The sequence below is a fragment of the Copidosoma floridanum genome, unplaced genomic scaffold, assembly GCF_036245765.1.
Source record: "Copidosoma floridanum isolate Cflo_tuat_1 unplaced genomic scaffold, Cflo_Japanese_pri ptg000007l, whole genome shotgun sequence".
Lineage (NCBI taxonomy): Eukaryota > Metazoa > Arthropoda > Insecta > Hymenoptera > Encyrtidae > Copidosoma > Copidosoma floridanum.
The window spans coordinates 14,079,321-14,101,242 of NW_028321884.1; the positions used below are offsets into that span (position 1 = coordinate 14,079,321).

The following is a 21,922-nucleotide window of genomic DNA, read 5'->3' on the forward strand; positions in this document are numbered from 1 at the left end:
AAATAAAATAATTGCAGAGAGAACTATTTTTAAAAAAATTAGAAAACATTAATTTTTCTAAAGCACAAAATTCTTTTTAATAATATTTGTACATTCTAAAAAGCCAGCCAAAATGAATAAATACTACTTACTATTTATGCTACATAATAGAGCTTTTGAATGATAACCAGTTTTAATTTCGTAACTTGGTAAATATTAACAAAATATAACTGAACGTAAGCAAGTAGCTAAAATAATAATAAAAGTGAAAGCTTTTTTACATCAAGTGCTGCAGAAATGTCAAGGTTTCTCTACAAAAATTCTAATTTATGTTTTTGTCAGATTTAACCTAGTTTAGACTCCGTGTAGAAAGGTTCTGTAGTGAAAAATTTTTTCTTTTAAATTAAACTTCTGAGCAGAAGGTATAAATATTCTCTAGATAAAAAAAATTATTTTTGTTGTTTAGAAACTATTTTCGCTATTCACAGCGTCAGTATGACTCTATCTAGCTAACTGTAATACACAAAACTACGGGATGTGGACTTGTGTAAGAAACCCATAGTCATCAATTAATTACTGTGTTACAAACGAAGAATTTTTTTTCTAACTTTTTCACCATTTTAGTGAAGGATTTACATGACATGTTACAAATAATGAGATCATTTAGTATAACAATTTATTTGCCTCACAATAGTCAATAATTGTATTAAAAATTAGTAATTTTATTTGTACCGTCCAGTACTACATTAATAAAATAAAATACATTTTTTACTTGATAAACACAAATAAACCTGGAGTCAACAAACATTATTTTGAAAACTAATTTGTTACAATTGTTTTATAAAAAAGATCAATTATCAAAGTAGGTTCCATCTCTAACAGCTTTTTAAATTCTAGTTGAACAATAATATGTTTTCTATAAATCGCAAATAAATGATATATTCTTTCTTTCAAATTATTTCAATTAAATAAATTTACAAGTCAGAGTCTGTGTAATATATCATAAAGAGTCAATGAGTTAGCGAGGTATACTTCACATATTTTTTTTAATTCAAGTATTTGTTTTTAGCGCAACGTAATAACTCATCTGCTACGTCGTTCATGTTTTCCACTTCTCCAGTATACATGAAACTCAACAAGACTCTTAAGTATGAGGTGACTGTCATGAAATAACCATGCTTTTAATGTTCCAACTGCAAAACTCCAGTTATGCTCTGTTTTGCACAATTTATTCATTTTACGATCAAAAATAGTTATCTTATAAAAATACTTAGTTCAACTAACAGTTGATACAGTATACAAATATAATTATGAAAGCTTCTCCGATACAATCTTAACAAGGAGATCAATTATCAATGCAGGCTGCACTTCTGACAGCTCTTTGAATTTTGGTTGCTCTATAATATCTTTCTTATGAATTGCAAAAAAATTATATACTTGGTTTTTTAAAATATTATAATTATTGAAATTTGCAAAGCAGAGTGTTTGCAATACGTTATCAAGAGTCAGTGCATTAGCAAGGTATCTTCCACATGATTCTTTTAACTCAGATATTAAATATTTATCGGCACATCGGACTAAATCGTCTGCTATGTCGATTATATTTTCCACTTCTCCAGTATACATGTAACGCAACATTTCTATAATAACACGGGAGTCAAAATCTTCAATTTTAACGACACTGAGTTTACTTTCTTGCATATCTTTTTTAAACATAGCTAAAAATACTGGACTCTTGCATGCTAACACAATTTTGTGAACCTTAATATTTTTATTGTTCGTTATTATGGTAACATCAGAAAATTCTCGGTTTTCGTAAAACAATTTAAAATTGCAACACAATTTTGGTTCTAACTCATGGCTACTTGATATAACGTTATCATCTTTTAATATATTGCATTGAATAAATAATATTCCATCACATTGAAGACTATAAAGGATGAAGTCACCATTATCAATTAAGCATACTTTAGATGTTTCGACTGCAAAATTCCAGTTCTGCCCTGTCCTGCACAACTCATTTATTTTTTTATTAAATTCCGATATCTCACAAAGATACCCAATTTGACTATCTGGTGATTTAGATTTTATAGTTTTCCACGAATTAAGGGATATTGTCAGAGCATTTCCTGAACAATTAGAAAATTCTAATGACCAGATATCCTCATTATTTTGATCCCGAAAGTTATGCACCTGCTTCCTCGGTACGTGTTGACAAAAATCCGGTACCTTCCATAAATAGCTGATATATTTCATTATGCCCATCTCATACATTTTTTTTTCAGCTATAGGAAAAATCTTCAGTACAGAATCTTCTTTGACATCTATCATTATAAAACCTGTTCGTCCAAGGGGTCTGCCACTGAGTGCTTTATGCAGTGATTGTGGTATCTAGAATATAAGATCATTTTTTATTAAATTTATTGCTTCTTTCAAAGTAATAATGAAAAAAAATTGTATGGCTTACGATAATATTAAACAAGCTTAGGCATATGTAAGTTCATTGTAACTTTTAGACAAAGGTAAACAAAGTAAAATATACTATAAGTGTAATAAAGGATGATATAACAAAGCTAGGTACAGTAGAGCCTACCTGAATGAAAAATACGATTTTTCCTTCCTTGGGCGTTTTTAAGGACTGGTGTGCCCTCGGTAAAAAAAAGTGTTCGGCATAAGAGTGTCATAAATCTAGGGCTACCTTACGGTCCCTGAAACCTGCTTCACAGGACCTTTGGGTTGCAAAGTAGCCCTGGAAACGATGGTACTTCTCTGATAAAACCTACCATTTTTTTACGTTACGTAGAACCAACGGTACAATTTTTCTTCAGATAAGATTGGTGTCATGGAGCACGTGTTATAACAAACCAGAAGTAAGAAACCAAAAAGAAACAATATTAACTGAATAACAGCAGCAGAAAAGTATTTTCTCTTCATATTATCTCTATGATGGATATCTGGACATGATGATACGAAATCATAAAGATTATTTTTTACAAATACTTACAGTTCCAGTTTAGTTGTGTACAGTTCTATTTGTTTTCAAAGCTAAAACGCCCTCATCAGACACATTTGATTTGAATTTGATGATACATAGTTTAGTTTTAGAACACAATCCAACCTATATAAGTACAAACATTAATTTTATTCCATCTTTATGTATATGTGAGTAAAGATTAACGAGCAAGGCTGTCTCGTGGCTTAAAATCATTAGCAAATTTTATGTGACGATGCACCCCATTGGCATATATGGATCATGAGGATACATGTCATGAAGTTCATTAGTCACATGACTTAACCATGCCTCAAAATGGCGTCGTACACGTATCACAGGTTCTTTTAGATACGAATCACCTTAATGTGAAAGTATACTTAGATACACAAATTGGGATTGTATAGGGGTAAACGGTAAAATTATTGATACGTTTAGAGTGATTTACCCCCTGAGTAATTTTTATATCTATGTATATAGGCTCCATTCGAAAATAACGGTCGATTAATTTCCGGGGATAAACAACTGTACAATTTATGCCTATAAGTATATTGTTACACGTGCATGACGCCATTTTTGCTTAGGTACTCTCACACTATTTGCGGTGTATCCTAATACATTTCTGCTGCTTGTTGCTTTATGATAACTTACTCTGGAGTTTTAACACTTTTTTTTATCGCGGTACAGCAATGAACGCTGTCTATTTGAAATAAACCTGATTGGAAAAGTGTACCTTACAATCAAGTTTTAGAAAAAAAATATAAATACGCACCGTAGAAGTAGGTAATAAATCCTTGAACCAATTGTATGTTATTCACGCTTATGACTCGGGCGACAGTACATGAAAAGACCCCAGAGACTGATACTGCAAGGCTCCTGACTTAGAGTACTATGAAATGAATTTTTGTTCTCTATTCCACCAACTCCGCATATCATTTAACCGCCGAAACTGAGAGCTCGTACTATCAGACTGAGTGGTTTAGAAGTGGGAGGCTTCCGAAAATATTTTCAATATGGCCGCAAAGCTTGTTGCAAAACTTAATGCAAGGCAACTTAAGCTGTAGAATGGAGGCCCTGACTTCATCAAAAATATTTTTTTATATGTGCTCGCATACAATCTACAATTTCTGAAAATTTTTGCTCTCTATAGAAACATAATGCACAATTTTTTAATTTTCTTTTTTTTATCAGTACGACTCTATACATTTTTTTAAAAAAGACACAAATAATAAATTTAAAAAAAAACCGATTATCACGGCCTTTAAGTAACTTTTTTTAATCTGGTTCTATACCTATCGTCAATAATTATTGAGTTTTTTAATTCAGTATGTAATTCATTCTATGTTTCATGATGAACAAGCGTACATCTTTTGGGCTATCTCTTAAAATTAGTTACCCAGACATCTTGAAGTAAAAAAATTACCTTTCTGAAGAGACTGTATCGAACTCTTTTAAGTTGAAAGTTTCAGCTCAACTTGAAAATCAACATAAAAAGATGTTACAACTGCCAACAATATCTTAATTTATGTGGGGATATTTCGATAAACAAAGAAAACTTTAGTAAAATGAGTTGTGGGGGAAACCTATAACTGAATGAGCAATATTATCTCGGATTATATCTGAGTTGAATCTAATTTACAATCGATACAGATTTTTCTGCAAAAGCTCGACCACTGCAAGCCTGCTTTCGTTGTCTTATGTAAAAACCACTTTTGTCATGATATAATTTACTAATTTTATACCTTCTATTTCTTCCATCAAAGTAGTAAACTAAATGATCATTGGTTGATTCAGATAAATAGCTTTTCTACTGACTTGCATACATAATGTCAATAACCCTGACCTATTATCACCCCTGTAACAAATAAAATAATTGCAGAGAGAACTATTTTGAAAAAAATTAGAAAACATTTATTTTCCTAAAGCACAAAATTCTTTTTAATAATATTTGTACATTCTAAAAAGCCAGCCAAAATGAATAAATACTACTTACTATTTATGCTACATAATAGAGCTTTTGAATGATAACCAGTTTTAATTTCGTAACTTGGTAAATATTAACAAAATATAACTGTACGTAAGCAAGTAGCTAAAATAATAATAAAAGTGTAAGCTTTTTCACATTAAGTGCTGCAGAAATGTCATGGTTTCTCTACAAAAATTCTAATTTATGTTTTTGTCAGATTTAACCTAGTTTAGACTCCGTGTAAAAAGGTTCTGTAGTGAAAAATTTTTTCTTTTAAGTTAAACTTCTGAGCAGAAAGTATAAATATTCTCTAGATAAAAAAAATTATTTTTGTTGTTTAGAAACTATTTTCGCTATTCACAGCGTCAGTATGACACTATCTAGCTAACTGTAATACACAAAACTACGGGATGTGGACTTGTGTAAGAAACCCATAGTCATCAATTAATTACTGTGTTACAAACGAAGAATTTTTTTTCTAACTTTTTCACCATTTCAGTGAAGGATTTACATGACATGTTACAAATAATGAGATCATTTAGTATAACAATTTATTTGCCTCACAATAGTCAATAATTGTATTAAAAATTAGTAATTTTATTTGTACCGTCCAGTACTACATTAATAAAATAAAATACATTTTTTACTTGATAAACACAAATAAACCTGAAGTCAACAAACATTATTTTGAAAACTTATTTGTTACAATTGTTTTATAAAAAAGATCAATTATCAAAGTAGGTTCCATCTCTAACAGCTTTTTAAATTCTACTTGAACAATAATATGTTTTTTATAAATCGCAAATAAATGATATATTCTTTCTTTCAAATTATTTCAATTATATAAATTTACAAGTCAGAGTCTGTATAATATATCATAAAGAGTCAATGAGTTAGCGAGGTATACTTCACATATTTTTTTTAATTCAAGTATTTGTTTTTAGCGCAACGTAATAACTCATCTGCTACGTCGTTCATGTTTTCCACTTCTCCAGTATACATGAAACTCAACAAGACTCTTAAGTATGAGGTGACTGTCATGAAATAACCATGCTTTTGATGTTCCAACTGCAAAACTCCAGTTATGCTCTGTTTTGCACAATTCATTCATTTTACGATCAAAAATAGTTATCTTATAAAAATACTTAGTTCATCCAACAGTTGATACAGTATACAAATATAATTATGAAAGCTTCTCCGATACAATCTTAACAAGGAGATCAATTATCAATGCAGGCTGCACTTCTGACAGCTCTTTGAATTTTGGTTGCTCTATAATATCTTTCTTATGAATTGCAAAAAAATTATATACTTGGTTTTTTAAAACATTATAATTATTGAAATTTGCAAAGCAGAGTGTTTGCAATACGTTATCAAGAGTCAGTGCATTAGCAAGGTATCTTCCACATGATTCTTTTAACTCAGATATTAAATATTTATCGGCACATCGGACTAAATCGTCTGCTATGTCGATTATATTTTCCACTTCTCCAGTATACATGTAACGCAACATTTCTATAATAACACGGGAGTCAAAATCTTCAATTTTAACGACACTGAGTTTACTTTCTTGCATATCTTTTTCAAACATAGCTAAAAATACTGGACTCTTGCATGCTAACACAATTTTGTGAACCTTAATATTTTTATTGTTCGTTATTATGGTAACATCAGAAAATTCTCGGTTTTCGTAAAACAATTTAAAATTTGCAACACAATTTTGGTTCTAACTCATGGCTACTTGATATAACGTTATCATCTTTTAATATATTGCATTGAATAAATAATATTCCATCACATTGAAGACTATAAAGGATGAAGTCACCATTATCAATTAAGCATACTTTAGATGTTTCGACTGCAAAATTCCAGTTCTGCCCTGTCCTGCACAACTCATTTATTTTTTTATTAAATTCCGATATCTCACAAAGATACCCAATTTGACTATCTGGTGATTTAGATTTTATAGTTTTCCACGAATTGAGGGATATTGTCAGAGCATTTCCTGAACAATTAGAAAATTCTAATGACCAGATATCCTCATTATTTGGATCCCGAAAGTTATGCACCTGCTTCCTCGGTACGTGTTGACAAAAATCCGGTACCTTCTTTAAATAGCTGATATATTTCATTATGCCCATCTCATACATTTTTTTTTCAGCTATAGGAAAAATCTTCAGTACAGAATCTTCTTTGACATCTATCATTATAAAACCTGTTCGTCCAAGGGGTCTGCCACTGAGTGCTTTATGCAGTGATTGTGGTATCTAGAATATAAGATCATTTTTTATTAAATTTATTGCTTCTTTCAAAGTAATAATGAAAAAAAATTGTATGGCTTACGATAATATTAAACAAGCTTAGGCATATGTAAGTTCATTGTAACTTTTAGACAAAGGTAAACAAAGTAAAATATACTATAAGTGTAATAAAGGTTGATATAACAAAGCTAGGTACAGTAGAGCCTACCTGAATAAAAAATACGATTTTTCCTTCCTTGGGCGTTTTTAAGGACTGGTGTGCCCTCGGTAAAAAAAAGTGTTCGGCATAAGAGTGTCATAAATCTAGGGCTACCTTACGGTCCCTGAAACCTGCTTCACAGGACCTTTGGGTTGCAAAGTAGCCCTGGAAACGATGGTACTTCTCTGATAAAACCTACCATTTTTTTACGTTACGTAGAACCAACGGTACAATTTTTCTTCAGATAAGATTGGTGTCATGGAGCACGTGTTATAACAAACCAGTAGTAAGAAACCAAAAAGAAACAATATTAACTGAATAACAGCAGCAGAAAAGTATTTTCTCTTCATATTATCTCTATGATGGATATCTGGACATGATGATACGAAATCATAAAGATTATTTTTTACAAATACTTACAGTTCCAGTTTAGTTGTGTACAGTTCTATTTGTTTTCAAAGCTAAAACGCCCTCATCAGACACATTTGATTTAAATTTGATGATACATAGTTTAGTTTTAGAACACAATCCAACCTATATAAGTACAAACATTAATTTTATTCCATCTTTATGTATATGTGAGTAAAGATTAACGAGCAAGGCTGTCTCGTGGCTTAAAATCATTAGCAAATTTTATGTGACGATGCACCCCATTGGCATATATGGATCATGAGGATACATGTCATGAAGTTCATTAGTCACATGACTTAACCATGCCTCAAAATGGCGTCGTACACGTATCACAGGTTCTTTTAGATACGAATCACCTTAATGTGAAAGTATACTTAGATACACAAATTGGGATTGTATAGGGGTAAACGGTAAAATTATTGATACGTTTAGAGTGATTTACCCCCTGAGTAATTTTTATATCTATGTATATAGGCTCCATTCGAAAAAAACGGTCGATTAATTTCCGGGGGTAAACAACTGTACAATTTATGCCTATAAGTATATTGTTACACGTGCATGACGCCATTTTTGCTTAGGTACTCTCACACTATTTGCGGTGTATCCTCATACATTTCTGCTGCTTGTTGCTTTATGATAACTTACTCTGGAGTTTTAACACTTTTTTTTATCGCGGTACAGCAATGAACGCTGTCTATTTGAAATAAACCTGATTGGAAAAGTGTACCTTATAATCAAGTTTTAGAAAAAAAATATAAATACGCACCGTAGAAGTAGGTAATAAATCCTTGAACTAATTGTATGTTATTCACGCTTATGACTCGGGCGACAATACATGAAAAGACCACAGAGACTGATACTGCAAGGCTCCTGACTTAGAGTACTATGAAATGAATTTTTGTCCTCTATTCCACCAACTCCGCATATCATTTAACCGCCGAAACTGAGATCTCGTACTATCAGACTGAGTGGTTTAGAAGTGGGAGGCTTTCGAAAATATTTTCAATATGGCCGCAAAGCTTGTCCTAAAACTTTACCAAAGGTGACTTAGCTGTATGACTGCAGGCAAGTCACACGTTAAGTATTAAGATACGTTAAGTAGAGCTTTGTGCTTTAGAATTTTTGTAGTTATACGTCTACAGGCGTGTTTCGGACTAAAGTAAGCCAAGTATTTCAACTGAAGTAAATTTTACACTCTACTATCCCCATATAAGAACATACACATACAAAAACGTCAATTTTGTATTTGAATTCTTAAAATAATTCTCTCTTTCGAAAAAAAAAAACTTTATGCTGATCACGTACCGACGAACTAGTACAGATATTTGGTTTTATTACCCATTCACAGGGTATCACCCTTACTGAGACTTTTGTTCAACAAACGGGGAAAAATGACTTTTCCACACCTTCTTTGAATGCTAAGCTTATCTATAAATCCCTCACCTTTTATCTTAGATATAAATTATAAATAATACTATCGTTAGATAAGCGGTGCGGGAAGACTATTTTCTCCCCTTTGTTAAATCTAGAAATTGCCACAACTTTAGTTTTAAATATGAATTGATATAAAAAAAACTAATTGGCAAAGATGAGGCTGCTATTGCTTTTGTTTGGGAAGTCAATGTTTTTGGAGGTCGATTGTAGGATAGAAGATAAATTTTAATCTTGCCGCAAATGGCACTTCTTTGTGTCAATTTTTTTATTTTCTATCCATTGGTTCAGGCTGAGCCAGGTATTGAGAGTTGACCACGAGGAACTTTTGGAATACCAACAAATTTCTTTACCAGACTAAAATATGACGAAAATAAGTCAGATCACCACGAGTCATGAGACTTCTCCAATGCTGTAAGAGTTGCGGCTAGGGTTAATTTTCTACCACCCTAGGGCCTCAGCTCTTGGTCTATTACTAGCCAGTCTGGCTGCACCCTATATTTTCCTCGTTTACATATAATATATTCTTTATAATTATTTATTTATGAAATATTAAAATGTTCATTGACATCACACTTAATTACCGAATATCACAATTTCAACCCGATTCCTATTGTCTAGTACGACATACTGAAGTATATTTCAGATCATAAAATGTATTATCTTTTCCATGCTTATTAACACCCGAGGTAAGATGTTAGATGTATAGTAGAGATAACATATATAACACAATACAATAGTTTTTATATTTCTGGTGTCTTTTCTTTTTATTCTCATTGACGTTGTACAACTTTTGGTTTCTATCACCCAAACCTGTACAAAGTTGAGCAGCAATTAAATGTGAAAATGTATAATAAGATGGACTTTGAGGAATAAAAAAATCCAAAATTAGATCAAACGAAGATTAGTACTATAAGGTACTGTGATGAATTGCGACTTCTCATTCTCTCTTGGGAGTAATTCCACTCGTAAGTTTCTTATCACGTCAGAGTTAAAATCCACTCTCACCCTTGCATCAGGAGGCCATCATCCATACGCGTGTTTTATATCCGTGTGTACAAATAAAATAACCTCTCATGCTGAAAGTATGAGAAATGGGATAGCTTTAACAGAGACTTGGTATAGATAAAGTGCAGAAAGAATCCGTGGACATACAAAAATGGCAAAGAGAAAAGATGGAATCAAAGTAGAAGAAGAAGAAGAAGAAGCTATCGCCTGTAAAAGGGTAGCTCTAGATGGAGGGAGAAAAAAGCGAAGCGGAGGAGCCGTGAAAAGTATCTTGAAGTTGACTTCTTCTTCTTCTTTTCCATCCTTCTTCTTCTCTTTCTTCTCCCTCTCGACTATCCATCGACGTTGACGATAAAGAAATCGCTCCAAAAAGCCTGCCGAGCGAATCTCAAAGTGCACGAGAGCGAAGTGGGCAGAAGAAATGCGCGCACGCGTGCCTCACAAAAGCCCCGCAGGAATAAAGTGAAATGCACCGCGAATATCCGCGACCATGGCCCTTCTTATTCTTTTTTGTGTCTGCAGTTTCTTCGTTCTCGAGACCACAGAGATGGTTCCGTCAACGCATGTCCAGCGAATCAACCCCCAACTCCTTTACTCCAGTTTGCAATAAAAGAGATGGTCTTTGCGAAAGGATCGTCGTTCTCTTCTTCTTACAGTTTGGTATAACGCTTTTGTGCCCGGGAGGAACCGATGACTTCACGCTTGGCCAGAGATGTAGACTTCAATCCCAGTTTGCTGCTTTAAACGAGAGACTTTTTTTGGGCGTTAGAGACAAAATTTGTAAAAAGCCTGTGGAGGGTAAATTCTGTGATTTTAGACTAATTTAATTAAAGTAACAGATGTTTCAGGGGTCCTTCCACTCGGAAATGACTTCGACTCCACTTTAATTTCTCAAGACATCTTGAGAACGGAAAAAACTCCTAATGTATTCCTTTGTACGCATATCATGGATACAAAAGAAATTAAAATGTATTCTTTAAAATAAAAAAACAATCAAGTAAAACGTCGATTTGATGGGGAATTAAAATATATCTCAACGTACTAGGTAAGATTTTCCTAAGAGAGACCTCACATAACATAAAATGCCCGTGACTCGGACCATTCCGGTCACGTTCTAATACTTTCCGTAGTTCAGCATTATCGATTCTTGGTTTTCTTCTATTGGGCTGTCGACATGATTTAAAGATTTAAAGATTCAAATGCGATTTAAATCTTAAATCGCAATATTTTCATTATTATTTTTTTTTAATTATAAACGAACTATAGTGCTTTATAATGAGCAAATGTAAGCTCACAATGATTTTAGCTGTAAAATATTTCTTACTCTTGCTGGTAGGTACATAAAAACGAGTCAGAAGTGAAAGTAAGTTACCACTCATGTCACCATATAATTAGGTTATATTTTGTAGTGTGTAAAAACCATATAAATTAAATGCAATTTACTGTATTACACAAATTAAATATTATTTAAGTGTTCATTATACACTGCTACGTTAAATTACTTTTAACTGTGATACATCACCGATATAAATACGATTCAGGTAAAATTGAAATAAGATTTAATTTTAAATGAAACGTTAAATAAAATTGAAATGTAAAAAGTAGATTTGCACTCAAGTCAAAATAAACATTTTTTTTTTAAATTTATTTATTTCGCTTTATTGAGAGAAAAAAATTTAGTTTTTTCACACTCAAAATATTGTTCTTTTTCAATAATATTAAACAACAATATTTTGTTTTTATTTCAATTGTAATTGCACTGTTGCAAGTAAAAAAAAATGAAGGCAATTTTTCCTTTTGCATAAAAAGTTCATTTGCGGTTACCAGCGATTTATTGCCGATATAAATACGATTTAACAGCGATTTAAAAGCGATTTAAAAGCGATTCAAATGTAACTTAAATTTAGTTGCAATAAGATTTACAACTGATTTAAATACACAGTAAAACTAAAATGTAAGAAGTATATTTACACTTACGTCGAAATAATAATTTTTTGTTTTTACATTAATAACGCTTTTTTGAGAGAAAAAGAATTGAGTTTTTAATCACACACCCAAGCACACACCAAACATTCTCCTCTTTCGGTTATATTAAACAACAATATTTTGTTTTTATTCCAATTGTAATTGCACTGTTGCATGTGGAAAAAAATGAAGGCAATTTTTCCTTTTGCATAAAAAGTTCATTTGCGGTTACCAGCGATTTATTGCCGATATAAATACGATTTAACAGCGATTTAACAGCGATTTAAAGGCGATTTAAAAGCGATTCAAATGTAACTTAAATTTAGTTGCAATAAGATTTACAACTGATTTAAATACACAGTAAAACTAAAATGTAAGAAGTATATTTACACTTACGTCGGAATAATAATTTTTTGTTTTTACATTAATAACGCTTTTTTGAGAGAAAAAGAATTGAGTTTTTAATCACACACCCAAGCACACACCAAACATTCTCCTCTTTCGGTTATATTAAACAACAATATTTTGTTTTTATTCCAATTGTAATTGCACTGTTGCAAGTGGAAAAAAATGAAGGCAATTTTTCCTTTTGCATAAAAAGTTCATTTGCGGTTACCAGCGATTTATTGCCGATATAAATACGATTTAAAAGCGATTTAAAAGCGATTTAAAAGCGATTTAAAAGCGATTTAAATGTAATTTAAATTCAGTTGGAATAAGATTTACAACTGATTTAAATACACAGTAAAACCAAAATGTAAGAAGTATATTTACACTTACGTTGAAATAATAATTTTTTGTTTTTACATTGATAACGCTTTTTTAAGAGAAAACGAATTGAGTTTTTAATCACACACCCGAGCACACACCAAACATTCTCCTTTTTCGGTTATATTAAACAACAATATTTTGTTTTTATTTCAATTGTAATTGCACTGTAGCAAGTGGAAAAAAATTAAGGCAATTTTTCCTTTTGCAAAAAAAGTTTATTTGCGATTACCTGCGATTTATTGCCGATATAAATAACGATTTAAAAGCGATTTCAAAGCGATTCAAAAGCGATTAAAAGCGATTCAAATGTAATTTACATTCAGTTGAAATAAGATTTACAACTGATTTAAATACACAGTAGAACCAAAATGTAAGAAGTATATTTACACTTACGTCGAAATAATAATTTTTTGTTTTTACATTAATAACGCTTTTTTGAGAAAAAAAGAATTGAGTTTTTAATCACACACCCAAGCACACACCAAACATTCTCCTCTTTCGGTTATATTAAACAACAATATTTTGTTTTTATTCCAATTGTAATTGCACTGTTGCAAGTGGAAAAAAATGAAGACAATTTTCCCTTTTGCAAAAAAAGTTCATTTGCGGTTACCTGCGATTTATTGCCGATATAAATACGATTTAACAGCCATTTAAAAGCGATTTAAAAGCGATTCAAAAGCGATTTCGAAGCGATTCAAATGTTATTTAAATTAAGTTGAAATAAGATTTACAACTGATTTAAATACACAGTAGAACCAAAATGTAAGAAGTATATTTACACTTACGTCGAAATAATAATTTTTTGTTTTTACATTAATAACGCTTTTTTGAGAGAAAAAGAATTGAGTTTTTAATCACACACCCAAGCACACACCAAACATTCTCCTCTTTCGGTTATATTAAATAACAATATTTTGTTTTTATTCCAATTGTAATTGCACTGTTGCAAGTGGAAAAAAATGAAGGCAATTTTTTCTTTTGCATAAAAAGTTCATTTGCGGTTACCAGCGATTTATTGCCGATATAAATACGATTTAACAGCGATTTAAAAGCGATTTAAAAGCGATTTAAAAGCGATTTAAATGTAATTTAAATTCAGTTGAGATAAGATTTACAACTGATTTAAATACACAGTAAAACCAAAATGTAAGAAGTATATTTACACTTACGTTGGAATAATAATTTTTTGTTTTTACATTGATAACGCTTTTTTGAGAGAAAACGAATTGAGTTTTTAATCACACACCCGAGCACACACCAAACATTCTCCTTTTTCGTTTATATTAAACAACAATATTTTGTTTTTATTTCAATTGTAATTGCACTGTTGCAAGTGAATAAAAATTAAGGCAATTTTTCCTTTTGCAAAAAAAGTTTATTTGCGATCACCTGCGATTTATTGCCGATATAAATACGATTCAAAAGCAATTTAAAAGCGATTCAAAAGCGATTTTAAAGCGATTCAAATGTAATTTAAATTCAGTTGAAATAAGATTTACAACTGATTTAAATACACAGTAGAACCAAAATGTAAGAAGTATATTGACACTTACGTCGAAATAATAATTTTTTGTTTTTACATTAATAACGCTTTTTTGAGAGAAAAAAAATTAAGTTTTTAATCACACACCCAAGCACACACTAAACATCTTCCTCTTTCGGTTATATTAAACAACAATATTTTGTTTTTATTTTAATTGTAATTGCGCTGTTGCAAGTGGAAAAAAATGAAGGCAATTTTTCCTTTTGCAAAAAAAGTTCATTTGCGGTTACCTGCGATTTATTGCCGATATTAATACGATTTAACAGCGATTTAAAAGCGATTTAAAAGCGATTCAAAAGCGATTTAAAAGCGATTCAAATGTAATTTAAATTCAGTTGAAATAAGATTTACAACTGATTTAAATACACAGTAAAACCAAAATGTAAGAAGTATATTTACATTTACGTCGAAATAATAATTTTTTGTTCTTACATTAATAACGCTTTTTTGAGAGAAAAAGAATTGAGATTTTAATCACACACCCAAGCACACACCAAACATTCTCCTTTTTCGGTTATATTAAACAACAATATTTTGTTTTTATTCCAATTGTAATTGCACTGTTGCAAGTGGAAAAAAAGGAAGGCAATTTTTCCTTTTGCATAAAAAGTTTATTTGCGGTTACCAGCGATTTATTGCTGATATAAATACGATTTAACAGCGATTTAAAAGCGATTTAAAAGCGATTTAAAAGCGATTTAAATGTAATTTAAATTCAGTTGTAATAAGATTTACAACTGATTTAAATACACAGTAAAACCAAAATGTAAGAAGTATATTTACACTTACGTTTAAATAATAATTTTTTGTTTTTACATTGATAACGCTTTTTTTAAAGAAAACGAATTGAGTTTTTAATCACACACCCGAGCACACACCAAACATTCTTCTTTTTCGGTTATATTAAACAACAATATTTTGTTTTTATTTCGATTGTAATTGCACTGTTGCAAGTGGAAAAAAATTAAGGCAATTTTTCCTTTTGCAAAAAAAGTTTATTTGCGATTACCTGCGATTTATTGCCGATATAAATACGATTCAAAAGCGATTTCAAAGCGATTTAAAAGCGATTCAAAAGCGATTTAAAAGCGATTCAAATGTAATTTAAATTCAGTTGAAATAAGATTTACAACTGATTTAAATACACAGTAAAACCAAAATGTAAGAAGTATATTTACATTTACGTCGAAATAATAATTTTTTGTTCTTACATTAATAACGCTTTTTTGAGAGAAAAAGAATTGAGATTTTAATCACACACCCAAGCACACACCAAACATTCTCCTTTTTCGGTTATATTAAACAACAATATTTTGTTTTCATTCCAATTGTAATTGCACTGTTGCAAGTAGAAAAAAATGAAGGCAATTTTTCCTTTTGCAAAAAAAGTTCATTTGCGGTTACTAGTGATTTATTGCTGATATAAATACGATTCAACAGCGATTTAAAAGCGATTTAAAAGCGATTTGAATGTAATTTAAATTCAGTTGAGATAAGATTTACAACTGATTTAAATTCACAGTAAAACCAAAATGTAAGAAGTATATTTACACTTACGTTGAAATAATAATTTTTTGTTTTTACATTGATAACGCTTTTTTGAGAGAAAACGAATTGAGTTTTCAATCACACACTCGAGCACACACCAAACATTCTCCTTTTTCGGTTATATTAAACAACAATATTTTGTTTTTATTTCAATTGTAATTGCACTGTTGCAAGTGGAAAAAAATGAAGGCAATTTTTCCTTTTGCAAAAAAAGTTTATTTGCGATCACCTGCGATTTATTGCCGATATAAATACGATTCAAAAGCAATTTAAAAGCGATTTAAAAGCGATTTTAAAGCGATTCAAATGTAATTTAAATTCAGTTGAAATAAGATTTACAACTGATTTAAATACACAGTAGAACCAAAATGTAAGAAGTATATTGACACTTACGTCGAAATAATAATTTTTTGTTTTTACATTAATAACGCTTTTTTGAGAGAAAAAGAATTAAGTTTTTAATCACACACCCAAGCACACACTAAACATTTTCCTCTTTCGGTTATATTAAACAACAATATTTTGTTTTTATTTCAATTGTAATTGCACTGTTGCAAGTGGAAAAAAATGAAGGCAATTTTTCCTTTTGCAAAAAAAGTTCATTTGCGGTTACCTGCGATTTATTGCCTATATAAATACGATTTCACAGCAATTTAAAAGCGATTTAAAAGCGACTCAAAAGCGATTTAAAAGCGATTCAAATGTAATTGAAATTAAGTTAAAATAAGATTTACAACTGATTTAAATACACAGTAGAACCAAAATGTAAGAAGTATATTGACACTTACGTCGAAATAATAATTTTTTGTTTTTACATTAATAACGCTTTTTTGAGAGAAAAAGAATTAAGTTTTTAATCACACACCCAAGCACACACCAAACATTCTCCTCTTTCGGTTATATTGAATAACAATATCTTGTTTTTATTCCAATTGTAATTGCACTGTTGCAAGTGAAAAAAAATGAAGGCAATTTTTCCTTTTGCAAAAAAAGTTCATTTGCGGTTACCAGCGATTTATTGCCGATATAAATACGATTTCACAGCAATTTAAAAGCGATTTAAAAGCGACTCAAAAGCGATTTAAAAGCGATTCAAATGTAATTGAAATTAAGTTAAAATAAGATTTACAACTGATTTAAATACACAGTAGAACCAAAATGTAAGAAGTATATTTACACTTACGTCGAAATAATAATTTTTTGTTTTCACATTAATAACGCTTTTTTGAGAGAAAAAGAATTGAGTTTTTAATCACACACCCAAGCACACACCAAACATTCTCCTCTTTCGGTTATATTAAACAACAATATTTTGTTTTTATTCCAATTGTAATTGCACTGATGCAAGTGGAAAAAAATGGAGGCAATTTTTATTTTTGCATAAAAAGTTCATTTGCGGTTACCAGCGATTTATTGCCGATATAAATACGATTTAACAGCGATTTAAAAGCGATTTAAAAGCGATTTGAAAGCGATTTAAATGTAATTTAAATTTAGTTGAAATAAGATTCACAACTGATTTAAATACACAGTAAAACCAAAATGTAAGAAGTATATTTACACTTACGTCGAAATAATAATTTTTTGTTTTTACATTAATAACGCTTTTTTGAGAGAAACAGAATTGAGTTTTTAATCACACACCCAAGCATACACCAAACATTCTCCTCTTACGGTTATATTAAACAACAATATTTTGTTTTTATTCCATTTGTAATTGCACTTTTGCAAGTGGAAAAAAATGAAGGCAATTTTTACTTTTGCAAAAAAAGTTCATTTGCGGTTACCAGTGATTTATTGCTGATATAAATACGATTCAACAGCGATTTAAAAGCAATTTAAAAGCGATTTAAATGTCATTTAAATTCAGTTGAAATAAGATTTACAACTGATTTGAATACACAGTAAAACCAAAATGTAAGAAGTATATTTACACTTACGTCGAAATAATAATTTTTTGTTTTTACATTAATAACGCTTTTTTGAGAGAAAAAGAATTGAGTTTTTAATCACACACCCAAGCACACACCAAACATTCTCCTCTTTCGGTTATATTAAACAACAATATTTTGTTTTTATTCCAATTGTAATTGCACTGTTGCAAGTGGAAAAAAATGAAGGCAATTTTTCCTTTTGCATAAAAAGTTCATTTGCGGTTACCAGCAATTTATTGCCGATATAAATACGATTTAACAGCGATTTAAAAGCGATTTAAAAGCGATTTAAAAGCGATTTAAATGTAATTTAAATTCAGTTGAAATAAGATTTACAATTGATTTAAATACACAGTAAAACCAAAATGTAAGAAGTATATTTACACTTACGTTGAAATAATAATTTTTTGTTTTTACATTGATAACGCTTTTTTGAGAGAAAACGAATTGAGTTTTAAATCACACACCCGAGCACACACCAAACATTCTCTTTTTTCGGTTATATTAAACAACATTATTTTGTTTTTATTTCAATTGTAATTGCACTGTTGCAAGTGGAAAAAAATGAAGGCAATTTTTCCTTTTGCAAAAAAAGTTTATTTGCGATTACCTGCGATTCATTGCCGATATAAATACGATTCAAAAGCGATTTCAAAGCGATTCAAAAGCGATTTAAAAGCGATTCAAATGTAATTTAAATTAAGTTAAAATAAGATTTACAACTGATTTAAATACACAGTAGAACCAAAATGTAAGAAGTATATTTACACTTACGTCGAAATAATAATTTTCTGTTTTCACATTAATAACGCTTTTTTGAGAGAAAAAGAATTGAGTATTTATTCACACACTTAAGCACACACCAAACATTCTCCTCTTTCGGTTATATTAAACAACAATATTTTGTTTTTATTCCAATTGTAATTGCACTGATGCAAGTGGAAAAAAATGGAGGCAATTTTTCCTTTTGCATAAAAAGTTTATTTGCGGTTACCAGCGATTTATTGCCGATATAAATACGATTTAACAGCGATTTAAAAGCGCTTTAAAAGCGATTTGAAAGCGATTTAAATGTAATTTAAATTTAGTTGAAATAAGATTTACAACTGATTTAAATACACAGTAAAACCAAAATGTAAGAAGTATATTTACACTTACGTTAAAATAATAATTTTTTGTTTTTACATTGATAACGCTTTTTTAAGAGAAAACGAATTGAGTTTTTGATCACACACCCGAGCACACACCAAACATTTTCCTTTTTCGGTTATATTAAACAACAATATTTTGTTTTTATTTTAATTGTAATTGCACTGTTGCAAGTGGAAAAAAATGAAGGCAATTTTTCCTTTTGCAAAAAAAGTTTATTTGCGATCACGTGCGATTTATTGCCGATATAAATACGATTCAAAAGCGATTTAAAAGCGATTCAAAAGCGATTTAAAAGCGATTCAAATGTAATTTAAATTCAGTTGAAATAAGATTTACAACTGATTTAAATACACAGTAGAACCAAAATGTAAGAAGTATATTTACACTTACGTCGAAATAATAATTTTTGTTTTCACATTAATAACGCTTTTTTGAGAGAAAAAGAATTAAGTTTTTAATCACACACCCAAGCACACACTAAACATTCTCCTCTTTCGGTTATATTAAACAACAATATTTTGTTTTTATTCCAATTGTAATTGCACTGTTGCAAGTGGAAAAAAATGAAGGCAATTTTTCCTTTTGCAAAAAAAGTTCATTTGCGGTTACCTGCGATTTATTGCCGATATTAATACGATTTAACAGCGATTTAAAAGCGATTTAAAAGCGATTCAAAAGCGATTTAAAAGCGATTCAAATGTAATTTAAATTCAGTTGAAATAAGATTTACAACTGATTTAAATACACAGTAAAACCAAAATGTAAGAAGTATATTTACACTTACGTCGAAATAATAATTTTTTGTTTTTACATTGATAACGCTTTTTTGAGAGAAAACGAATTGAGTTTTTGATCACACACCCGAGCACACACCAAACATTCTCCTTTTCCGGTTATATCAAACGACAATATTTTGTTTTTATTTCAATTGTAATTGCACTGTTGCAAGTGGAAAATAATGAAGGCAATTTTTCCTTTTGCAAAAAAAGTTTATTTGCGATCACTTGCTATTTATTGCCGATATAAATACGATTCAAAAGCAATTAAAAAGCGATTTAAAAGCGATTTAAAAGCGATTCAAATGTCATTTAAATTCAGTTGAAATAAGATTTACAACTGATTTAAATACACAGTAGAACCAAAATGTAAGAAGTATATTTACACTTACGTCGAAATAATAATTTTTTGTTTTTACATTAATAACGCTTTTTTGAGAGAAAAAGAATTAAGTTATTAATCACACACCCAAGCACACACTAAACATTCTTCTCTTTCGGTTATATTAAACAACAATATTTTGTTTTTATTCCAATTGTAATTGCACTGTTGCAATTTGAAAAAAATGAATACAATTTCTTCTTTTGCAAAAAAAGTTCATTTGTGGTTACCTGCGATTTATTGCCGATATTAATACGATTTACCAGCGATTTAAAAGCGATTTAAAAGCGATTCAAAAGCGATTTAAAAGCGATTCAAATGTAATTTAAATTCAGTTGAAATAAGATTTACAACTGATTTAAATACACAGTAAAACCAAAATGTAAGAAGTATATTTACACTTACGTCGAAATAATAATTTTTTGTTTTTACATTAATAACGCTTTTTTGAGAGAAAAAGAATTAAGTTTTTAATCACACACCCAAGCACACACCAAACATTCTCCTCTTTCGGTTATATTAAACAACAATATTTTGTTTTTATTCCAATTGTAATTGCACTGTTGCAAGTGGAAAAAAATGAAGGCAATTTTTCCTTTTGCATAAAAAGTTCATTTGCGGTTACCAGCGATTTATTGCCGATATAAATACGATTTAACAGCGATTTAAAAGCGATTTAAAAGCGATTTAAAAGCAATTTAAATGTAATTTAAATTCAGTTGAAATAAGATTTACAACTGATTTAAATACACAGTAAAACCAAAATGTAAGAAGTATATTTACACTTACGTTGAAATAATAATTTTTTGTTTTTACATTGATAACGCTTTTTTGAGAGAAAACGAATTGAGTTTTTAATCACACACCCGAGCACACACCAAACATTCTCTTTTTTCGGTTATATTAAACAACAATATTTTGTTTTTATTTCAATTGTAATTGCACTGTTGCAAGTGGAAAAAAATGAAGGCAATTTTTCCTTTTGCAAAAAAAATTTATTTGCGATCACGTGCGATTTATTGCCGATATAAATACGATTCAAAAGCGATTTAAAAGCGATTCAAGAGCGATTTAAAAGCGATTCAAATGTAATTTAAATTCAGTTGAAATAAGATTTACAACTGATTTAAATACACAGTAGAACCAAAATGTAAGAAGTATATTTACACTTACGTCGAAATAATAATTTTTGTTTTCACATTAATAACGCTTTTTTGAGAGAAAAAGAATTAAGTTTTTAATCACACACCCAAGCACACACTAAACATTCTCCTCTTTCGGTTATATTAAACAACAATATTTTGTTTTTATTTCAATTGTAATTGCACTGTTGCAAGTGGAAAAAAATGAAGGCAATTTTTCCTTTTGCAAAAAAAGTTCATTTGCGGTTACCTGCGATTTATTGCCGATATTAATACGATTTAACAGCGATTTAAAAGCCATTTAAAAGCGATTCAAAAGCGATTTAAAAGCGATTCAAATGTAATTTAAATTCAGTTGAAATAAGATTTACAACTGATTTAAATACACAGTAAAACCAAAATGTAAGAAGTATATTTACACTTACGTCGAAATAATAATTTTTTGTTTTTACATTGATAACG

General features: G+C 30.0%; 1 protein-coding gene across 2 annotated transcripts; it reads right to left on the reverse strand.

Annotated features, from left to right (window-relative positions):
• Window positions 1-733: 733 nt before the first annotated feature.
• On the reverse strand, window positions 734-3,933 carry LOC149375422 (speckle-type POZ protein-like). Of its 2 annotated transcripts, none has more exons than XM_089588768.1 (2): window positions 3,741-3,933; window positions 734-2,370 (listed from the first exon to the last, which is right to left on the reverse strand). In XM_089588768.1, the coding sequence occupies exon 2, from the start codon at window positions 2,308-2,310 to the stop codon at window positions 1,288-1,290; it is 1,023 nt and encodes a 340-aa protein (XP_089444894.1). In that variant the 5' UTR covers window positions 2,311-2,370; window positions 3,741-3,933; the 3' UTR covers window positions 734-1,287. The 2 variants fall into 2 exon arrangements, with proteins under 2 accessions (XP_089444894.1, XP_089444895.1); XM_089588769.1 differs by lacking the exon at window positions 3,741-3,933 and adding an exon at window positions 2,573-2,806.
• Window positions 3,934-21,922: the final 17,989 nt, after the last annotated feature.

Coding starts and splice junctions, on each gene's coding strand:
- LOC149375422 (XM_089588768.1), bottom strand. CDS start 2,310: ATGATAGATGTCAAAGAAGATTCTGTACTGAAGATTTTTCCTATAGCT.